A 10394-nucleotide genomic window follows, 5' to 3' on the forward strand; every position below is an offset into this window, starting at 1 on the left:
TGTGGTATTAGAGTGTTGTTGATGTAGAGATGAGGTATGTATTTGTGTTCTTTTGTCCAGTTGGTGAGAAGTGTTGCTGTAGATTTGGTTGGAGCTATTTTGAGTCTGTTTGTGATGAAACCATGTGTTGAGTGTGTCAAGGTATGGCTGGATTATTTCTGCAGCTTTGTCTGTGTTACGATGTGTGCATGTGATTGTTATGTCGTCTGCGTAGGAAGAGATTTGTATTTCTGAGGTGTCTGGAGTGGGTAAGTCATGCATGTATAGATTAAATAGTGTGGGGGATAGAACCGAGCCCTGTGGTACTCCGTTCTTAATGTTTCTGATGTGCGATGATTGGCCATTATATGACACGTAAGCATTCCTACCTGCCAGATAATTGGCCAGCCATCTTTTGGTGTTATTGTGCATGTCTGTGTTATATATTTTATTTGTTAGGTTGTGGCGGGGGATAGCATCAAAAGCTTTACTAATGTCTAATGTTATAAGAAGTGTTCTTTGGTGGGGCCTATCTGAATTGATGCCATCTAAAATTCTTTGTGTGAGGTTTGTCAGAAGAGTGTTTGTGGAGTGTAGTGGCCTAAAACCGTGTTGTGAGTCAGCAAGGGGAATATGTGGTGTGACAAGTTTAAGTATTAGGCATTCAATGACTTTAGAGGGGGTGCAGAGAAGTGTGATTGGATGGTGCGATGTTGGGATTGTTGGATTGTGAAAAGTAGAAGTGGATGGAGGTAACTTGAGAGGAGGACCAAAAAGGAGGTGGATGGATTGGGGTAATGTAGGCGTTGGGTGCAGGAGGAATATCTGCCAAGCAAGGAAGAGAGAATACAAAAGATGGATGTAAATGGAAAGTGGTTGTAAGTGAAAAAATTATATTCTAAAGTGATATTCATTTTGTCTGCTCTGTATTTTTTCTTTCTTTTTTAATGGCTGAGGGGGTGGGAATGCCATATAATGAAACATACATATACTTGTGGCTTTGTCCCCCTTAAAAGGGAGGTAGCCAAAGTCAAAGGCATAAATCCACTCCCACCCCCACTGCCACTCCCATTCACCATCCCTACCTCCCTCTTTTCTTGGTTCCTCCTGGACGACGGGTCATCCCTGTATCTCACCCACTGCCCTGGGTCAGAAGCAATGCAGCAAGACACAGCATTTCCACAGCAGGGCCGCTTCACTTAATTGGTGACCCCCTCCCCCTCCCTATCCCCTCATGCAGGAAAAGATAATAAATGAGGAGGAATCCCTTTAGACTGCATCAAAATATCATTCACACATACTCCCTCATCCCCACATCCCCCACCCATGCCTTTCCTTACATCACAGCATCATCCATACACAACCATTCTCCACTCACCCCTTTCTTCTGTCCTCTCCCTTCCTTCCTCATCAGACATTTCCCTCTTTCCCCATACCCCGTCTACCTTTTTACAATATAATAAAACAGTGGGGGAAAAGTAGCTCTAGCTTTGGGTCCAGGTGTGGAAGCATTGTGTCAAGCTTAATTACCTTAACTCCGAACAGTGTGGTGGGAAGCAGGGGTGTCCCTTAATCCATGATGTGCTAGGAATGGGTTTTACATGGTTGTGGGATGGATATAGTGGCTGGATTCTTCACTTGGCCACTTTCCTAATAAGGGGGAAAAGGCCTTTAGGCATATCCTAGACATGAAAAGTCTTTAGGCATATATTTATCTGGATATGAATTTATACTAAGACCTCCCTTTATAGGGGTGAGTGGGTGAGTCTAAGTATATATCCACCCTACACTTATCCCACACCAGTATGCATGTACTGAGGGGATAACTTATGAGACATAATAGCTCATTGAAAGATTTTATTCATAAGAAAATAGTATGAATATAAGAAATATAATAGTTCACTGAAAGATTTTATTCATAAAAAAATAGCATGAATACAAGAAACAAATTTTCACACATGTTGGTTGATGTAGGTTAATGAGACAAAAGAAAATGTAAATTATGCATTGTTTTGATGAAATACAAATTTTTTTTCTCATTAATTATGTATTTGGTTCTCTGACCTTTCCAGGTCACCAGTTCTACTTCGCCAAATTGAACATCACCCACATCTATGTGCTGGACTTCTTTGGAGGGGCCAAGGTTGTTGATGTAGATGAATATTACAAAGCAGATCCCTTCGCCTAGAAGCTGGACCTCAATAAGTGCTTCCAAGACAAACCCAGAAAGCATAGTGTGATGATTTTAGTTTAGTTTGATCCTTGGCTATGATGACTTCATTCAGATTTTATTTTGGATAATGCTAGACAGTTTTGTTGTTCTATTGGGAATTCAGACTTGGCTAAATAGGGTTTCAGTTGATGTTCCAAGTCTGACTTCTCAATTAGATAATATTGTTCAGTATTGGCTAGAATAGAAGCCATGACAAGTGTCATCATAGTGATGGTGTTGAGAACATTTAGAAAATAGTTGTATTATGCCACCTATATCTTAGAAAACAATTATTTTGAAAATTTTGAATTGGTATGCTCAAATGTATCTATGGTTTATAATAAGTATGCCTTCCAAGTCAAGAGTGATTTGATTATAATAAGAACTAGCCCAAAGGAATTTCTCCCCATCATCTCTTTTTCTGCATGAGGGTATGGAGAGGGGGGAGGGGTTGCCAATTAGATGAAGTGGCCTTGCTGCAGATGTGCTGTATCTTGCTACGTTGCTTCTGACCTAGGGCAGTGGGCGAGATACAGGGATGACCCGTCATCCAGGAGGAGCCAAGAAAAGAGGGAGAGAAGGGTGGTGAATGGAACTAGAGAATGTGGGGATGAAATGGGAGTGAATTTATGCTTTTGACTTTGGCAACCTCCTTTTAAAGGTGGAAAAAGTCATTGGTATATATATATATATATGTATAGTAAGTAATTTTCTCCATAGCATATTCCTTACAGCACTACATTTTGAAATAATGTTTTTTACGATTTGTCGTATAAAATACTCACTGGCTAGTGGACCTATGAACAGAATAAAAGGGTGATTACTTGGAAAAAAAAAAAGGTGAATTAAATGTTACCTACTAGTGGTGAGTAAAAGTAATATACATTCACAAAAGAAATGCTTTACCAGCCATGCCAAATAAAATACTCTCATGTTTCATGCATGATACATGGTCTTTTATCAGCACATTTGTTAAAGAGGTAAATAAAGCTATATTTTTATAAAAATCATACATACTGTGGCATCTTGATGTATTAAGAAGTGCCAGTAATGACAAAGAAGTACCACATAGGAAAACAAAATAATTCTGTTGAAATATGTGAAATATAGTCTCAATGTTATACCATATGGTTCACATCACTCCATGGCCTCTATTTAGACATGAGTTTTATGTAGGCTGGGAACCAGTGAATTCAGTTTTTGATGAAGTGCCTTCCATTTAATGTCAGTTTGCTGTAAAGAATGTGCTCAGTTGTGGAGACAAGTCAATCCTACATAGTTTTTAGTTATTTCTTTGATAGAAAATGTGAGAACAAGAGGCAGGTGCTAGAATGTTTGAAATCTAAATAATTACAATCAAATGCAAGTGTTGTCATTTGATAGAAACAGGTCATGGAATTTGTGATTTGCAAGGCTGATTGTAAAAGGAATGGGTCTGTTTTATAAGTTTAATTGTGAAGCTTTGGTCTTTGTATGTATGCATAATGAAAACTAAATCACACTAATGGAAACAGTATTGTTTGATGTGATAGTTTCAAAGGTAAATCACAAATTTGACTTTAATAGACATTATTTTTGTCATGTAATTCATGTATTTTTGCACTGATATTTTTATGTTCTATTTCTAACTTTATGCTCATTCAACTTTTTTTACAGACTATATTAGAGTTTTGAATTTATTACCCAATGTGATATCAATATAGATACATTTCTTCAAAGATGTTTCAGCACTTGCTTTTGTTGATGATGGTATGATGTTAAACCATATCATCATCAAAAGTACTGAAACAACTTTGAAAAATTGTATCTGTATTGATATTCCATTGGGTAACAAATTCAAAATTCTAATATTGGGCTGTGTAGATATTACAATAAGGAATGTCAGATATATTACATCTAATTCACCTGTGCAAGGAACGAGTTGATCACTCAAGTTGTCTGAAGTAAATTCTTCTATTAAATTAGTTGGTGAAAAAAAAATGAGTGTTACATTGTTATTATATCAACTGAAAGTTAGATCAAAACTTTCAGTTGTAACACTTGGTTCATGTATTTAACAGATAAAGCTGTTTTTCTAAGCCATTAATATCTCTACATATCAGTAGGCTAGATAGATATTTATAGCTCAGAAAAATAGTTTTATATTTATATACATGAGTCAAGTATTATACCTAAACTTTCAGTTGACAATGATTCCCCTTTATTTGACAAATTTAGTCCTAATATTTGAAATTAGGTCTGGCCTATCATTTGGGGAATAATGCATCTTCACTGGCTTATCTGGCTTGGTAAGGTTGTAAAGGTTGTATGTATGATGGGAAGTGCAGGTAAGGTTTGGTTATATTGGAATGATGGGTTGTGAATAGAGCTGTAAAGTCACTGTATTCACAACTAGACATTCTAGCACATGAAATTGTTCAAATATAGAGATATTAATTTCTTGAATTTGTGTAAGCATTGTTTCTTAATGTAAATTTCATGAAATGTAGGTAGAGTTAAAAGTGTGTAGTACCCATGGTTCTTATTTTTTTTTTACTCGGCCAAGCATAAAACTGACATCAAGGAGGATTGAGCACCCTATTGGGTGAGTTGCACCTGTTTTTAAAACTGCAAACCCATCAGTTAATGCAAATTTGTTGATTACTCTTGATCTGTACAGAAACATTTGTTATAGGTTAAGCAAGTATGAATGAATAGCAAATATTGCTGTATAGGAAGTTTGTGCATTTTGTTAATTGCATCAGCTCAAGGTCATACTTTAACCTGAGTACAATTACTTGGTACTAACTAAAATAAAATCTTTAGTGTTATTGTAGTTGTTGATCTGCCCGATGTGTCACTAAATCATACTATGCAGTTCACCCAGATAACCTAAATCCCTTTTACACATTTTGCATTGGTTGGTGATAGCTAGAATGTTATCTTTAAAATGCCATGATGACAAAGGAGGTCAACTGAGATAACCACTCCTTCAGTGTGAGGCTCTTCCCAAAAGTGAATAAAATGATCTAGCATCAAGTGGAACAAAATCTGTAAAGTGCTCCAAGTATTCTTTCAAGAAATATATAGTTGCTTTGGTCAATTTCTTTTTCGTTTATGGAACTCGCCCCCAGACCTCATTGTTTAAACAAAGCAACAATTTTTGCATGAGAAAAAAAAAATACTAACACATTTTAGTGTGCTGGATAGATCATTCAGTAATCATCCTTCCACAAAAAGTTCACAATTCTAATAGTTATCACAGGCATGGCTCCATTCATCTTGGTCTGTGCTACATTAAGATTTTACAGAGAATATATTCACCTGACTTGACTGAAATTGGTTCTTTATAGACTTTTGTAACTACAAATGCATATTTTCATGGGTAACTACATGCAATGCCAAATACATACATTTTTATAGGTAACTAGACATATATTTATATACTGTTGTGAGATGTCAGATTGAAAGCAAAATCAGTGAAAATGCATTACACACATACTACTGCTGTTTCTACATTTAATTACTTCTATAAGTTATTGACTGCATCAGTTTTATGCTGTCAGTACTATAGGAGCCTAAGTAAAATCTTTAGATATGTAGATATATGGTTATATACTGTTGTGAGATTGAAAGGAAAATCAATGAAAACACATTACACATGCATTACTGCTGTTAATACATCAGATTGCTTCTATAAGTTATTGACTGCATGAATTTTATTCTGTCAATACTATTGGAGCCTTAATAAACAGTTGGGTTTTAGTGACTCCTACAAACCAGTTGTGCTGTATTTTTTTTTAACATTACAGAAGAATTTCCGCTCAAAGAATGCACATCCCGTTTAACTTCTATTGGCCCAAATTTCTTCTGCATTGATTTTAACCCAAACATTGTTGTTTGGATATAGGATGACCCTTCATCCCCTAGGTACTTGAGATGAGAGGGATGGTTGAAATGTAGTTGTTTATTATGTGGATGTGTGCTTTGACTTGGCCACTCCTACTAGGAGGAAAGAGGCTCTGGTATGTATATGTGTATGTACATATATATAGTTTTTCTTTCCCAGTGGTCACTCTTGCATATATATATATATGTATAAATATATATATATATATATAATATATATATATATACATATATATAAAATCCCTCTTTTCTGCTATACTCCTTAAATCTCTCCTTTACCACCTGATTCCACCTCTTTAGTGTGATATTGTTCTTCAGGATTGAAGCAATGGCTATCAGTGTTGAAATTCAAATATCTCTTTATTTGCTTTGTAAAACAATTAATAATTGTTAAGATTGCAGTGATTTAGGTCCATATTATTGGAGTACAAAACATTTAGATGTGGTGTTAGTGATTTTTGTGTGATATTAGTCTGAGGGCAGTTGTTGTACTGCAAAGTTTCCTAATACTGTAATAACTGGAATGAAAGGAATTGCTAGTTTTTCAAAGAAATGTGAATAAAATTGGTAGAAATAACAGGATCTTTGATATACCCAAAAAGTGGCCTTGGGAAGTCAGTCTCTGGACTCTCGTAGAAGACCCATGGCCTCTTGGAGTGGCACCTCTTGGGAGGGATGGGGAAAGTATGTCCATTTGTAGGGTACTTTGGATAATTTCTGTGCTGTCAACATCTGTAATGAGTGTAACGAGAAATAGACATTTGGGAATGCATGCTAAGAATAGATTGTGTGAAAGGGTGATTGTGCCGACAGCACTGTATTGGGCAAAAACATGGAACATAAGGGAGGAAGAATTTAAAAGTATTTATCTTGTATCATATGGAAAGGGGAGCTGCGCTCATGGTGTCCCGTCTCTGTAACTCAGTGTCTAAATTGCTCTTAAATTTGTGTATGGTTTTTGCACATTTGTTTCATCTACTTTGTTCCATACATCCACCACTCTGGGGAAAGCTGGTCTTTTTCAGGTCTCTTCTATAACTGTCCTTTTTGAGCTTCCTTTCATGTCCCCTTGCATTTCTCTTATCCCAATTTAGTAAGGCTTCTCTGTCAAGGACTTCAATATTTCTCATGATTCTATAGTCAACAAGTCACTTCTTTCTCTTTGTTCCAGAGTTGGTAATTCTAGTTTTGACAATCTCTCTTCATATGACAGTTTTGAAAGTGTTGGGGCCATCTTTGTAGTTGCTCTCTGGATTCTCTCAATTTTCCTTATATTCTTTTTAGTACTGGGTGACCATAGTGTCAGTGCATACTCCAATCTTGGCCTTATCAGTGTGACAAGTATTTTCTTTACCATTTCTTCATCCAAGTGGGTAAAATTCACCTTTATTGATCTTAGCAAGTTGTAGGTTTCTCCGATAATTTTGTTGATCTGTTTATAAGGGGACATGTCCTTTGTGATTACTCCCAGGTCTTTTTGAAATCCCACTTTCTTTAATTCCTTTGCACCAATTCTATATTTACCTGATATCTTTTTTTTTATTACTTATCCAAATTCCATTATGCTACATTTCTTAATGTTGAAGTCCATGTCCCACTTCTTACTAAATTCTCAAACCCTGTTCAGATCTCTACAGGGACTCACAATCTGTTTCAGTACTCACTTTCTTCAACAATTTTGTATCATCAGCAAAGAAGCTCATGTAACTTTCCACACCCTTGTCCATGTTATTCACATAAATAGCAAACATTATTGGAGTCAATACTGATCCTTGTGGAACTCCACTAATCACCTCTTCCCAAGTAGAACTCTTATCTCTGAGCACTACTCGTGTTTTTCTTCCATGCAAGAAATCCTCCATCCATTTCAGTAGTTTACCTTGTATCCCTCATATTGTTTCCAGTTTTCTTCATATTTTTTGTGTGGTACTTTGTCAAAAGCTTTAAAAGCTTTATGTAGCTCCAGGAAAGCACAATCAGCCCATTTGTCCCTTTCCTGTATTATATCTAGTAGACTTCAGTAGAAACATATCAAATTTGTGGTACATGATCTTCGCTGTCTAAATCCAAATTGCCTTGGATTTTGTATATTGTTCTCCAGATGTTTTATTAATCTATTTTTGATACCCTTTTCACAAATTTTGGCTACCATGCTTGTAAGGTAAACCAGTCTGTACTATGTTGGGTCTTCCTTGTCTTCTCCTCTATATATTGGTATGATATTGGCATTTTTCCAGTCTTCTGGTATTTTTCATTCTTTGAGTGAGCAACTTATATATTTTGTCTATTAGTTCTTCTTTACATTCTTTTAGTATCCAATTTGCATTTTCATCCAGGCCATGCAATTTCCTGACATTAAGGTTCATTATTTGGTCCATTATTTCTTTTCGTGTTATATGTTCAACTTATACATGGATGGGGTGGTGCGAGAGGTGAGTGCAAGGGTGGTGGGTCAGGGATTGGAGATGTTTAAAGAAAATGGAGAAAAATGGGAGGTGAACCAGCTGTTGTTTGTGGACGACACTGCAATTTTAGCAGGATTAGAGGAGGGATTGAGGAAGTTGGTGATGAGATGTACAAGGGTTGAAAGTGGCAGCAGACTGGAAGTAAGTATTAAAGGAGAGAGGTTGGAGGAACTGGATAGCTATAGATACTTGGTTGCAAATGTAGCAGGAAAGGGAGGAGTGGAGGTGAAGGTAGAATGTAGATTGAAAGAAGGAAGTAAATACCTTGGGGATTAAAAAGTGTAATGAGGAATAGAAATTTGGGAATGGAGGCTATGAGGAGATCGTATGAAAGAGTGATTGTGCCAACAGCACTGTATGGGGCAGAAACATGGAACATAAGAGAGGAAGAGAGAAGGAGTTTGAATGTGTTTGAGATGAGGTGTCTGAGAAGTATGATAGGGTTACTAAGCTAGATAGAGTGAGAAATGAGGAGGTGAGGAGAACAGGGGTGGAGAGGGAGTTGGAAGATAGGGTTGAAAGAGTATTGGGATGGTTTGGACACATGGAAAGAATGAGTGAAGGAAGACTAGTAAAAGAGGTATGGAAGGTAGATGTGGAGGGCGTGAACATGATGAGATGGATGGATGGGGTGAAGGGGGCTTTGGGGAAGAGGGGAATGTCTGTTGAGGAAGGACGGGAGTGGACAGAAGACAGGGGTGAATGGAGAATGGTTATATATGGATAATGCTGTGATGCATGAGGTGGAATGGGTGGGGGGGATGGCGGGTGAGGTAGTATGTGTGAGAAAAATTTGACGCAGCCCGAAGGGATTTCTCCCCGTCTTCTCTTTCTGCATGAAGGGACAGAGAGGGGGGGGGGGTCGCCGATTTAATGAAGCGGCCTTGCTGTGGATGTTCTGTATCTTGCAACACGACCTCTGATCCAGGGCAGTGGACAAAATGCAGGGATGACCCATCATCCAGGAGGTGCCAAGATAAGAGGGAGGGTAGAGGGTGGAGGGGAGTGGAGTGTATTAGTGATGAAATGGGTGGGAATGGTTTTTATGCCTTTTTCTTTTTGGCTACCTCCCATGTAAGGGGGAAAAAGCCTTTGATATATGTATGTATGCATGTTACTATTATTTCCCTCATAGGGGAATCTCATTTCTTGCCCTTTATCTCGATGTTGTACATTTTTTCTTGTGAAAACTGACTTGAAGTGTTTGCTCATGACTTGGGAGGAATGGGGAAGGTATGTCCATTGGATAATTTTTGTGCTGTCAACATTTGTAATGAGAAATCATTTGGGAATGCCTGAGAAAGTATGGTAGGGGTTACTAGGTTAGAGTGAGAAATGAGGAAATGAGGAGGGGGGGTGGAAAAGGGTTTGTTTCAGATGAATGAATCCTCTGCCAGTATTCAAAGTAAGTCTATTATACAAAGAATACACACCAGAAAGCATCAAGTAACTTATTTTTCAATTGTAGTTGATGTTTTGGTGTCCTTGAAGTCTTGTTGAATTGCCTCTGATTCGAACACAGGGCGGGAACAGGAATAACACTTCATCCACAAGGCCAAGAAGCTAAGAGGGACAACAATTTATATTTGGATAGGTGAGGTGTGGGTGTATGCCGTGATTTAGGAGAAGGGGCCTTTTGGTATATTAAGTACTTGATGTTTTGTTCTGCTACTCCATGGCACCCGTTTAATACGCGCCCAATGAATTAGTACCCAGTCAGCTAGGAGAGACACAATCAGACTTGTTCCAATTCAATGCCGCACAAAAATATATCTAAATAGCTTCATTCCAAACACCTTCAGGGACGAATAATCTCCCACCAGACAATGAAATTCAAACGACAAATAAGT

General features: G+C 37.5%; 1 protein-coding gene across 2 annotated transcripts in view; it reads left to right on the forward strand.

Moving 5' to 3' along the window:
• Nucleotides 1-5954, forward strand: part of LOC143019984 (protein CREG1-like) — a 33986-nt gene extending 28032 nt beyond the window's left edge. For both annotated transcript variants that reach the window (XM_076176060.1, XM_076176061.1), the window contains one exon: nucleotides 2052-5954. In XM_076176060.1, the coding sequence (XP_076032175.1) occupies nucleotides 2052-2167 (116 nt within the window). In that variant the 3' untranslated portion in view covers nucleotides 2168-5954. The remainder of the gene's footprint in view (nucleotides 1-2051) is intronic.
• Nucleotides 5955-10394: the final 4440 nt, after the last annotated feature.

The sequence above is a fragment of the Oratosquilla oratoria genome, chromosome 38 (genome assembly GCF_046742065.1).
Source record: "Oratosquilla oratoria isolate Oo_2021 chromosome 38, ASM4674206v1, whole genome shotgun sequence".
NCBI classification, from domain to species: Eukaryota; Metazoa; Arthropoda; class Malacostraca; order Stomatopoda; family Squillidae; genus Oratosquilla; species Oratosquilla oratoria.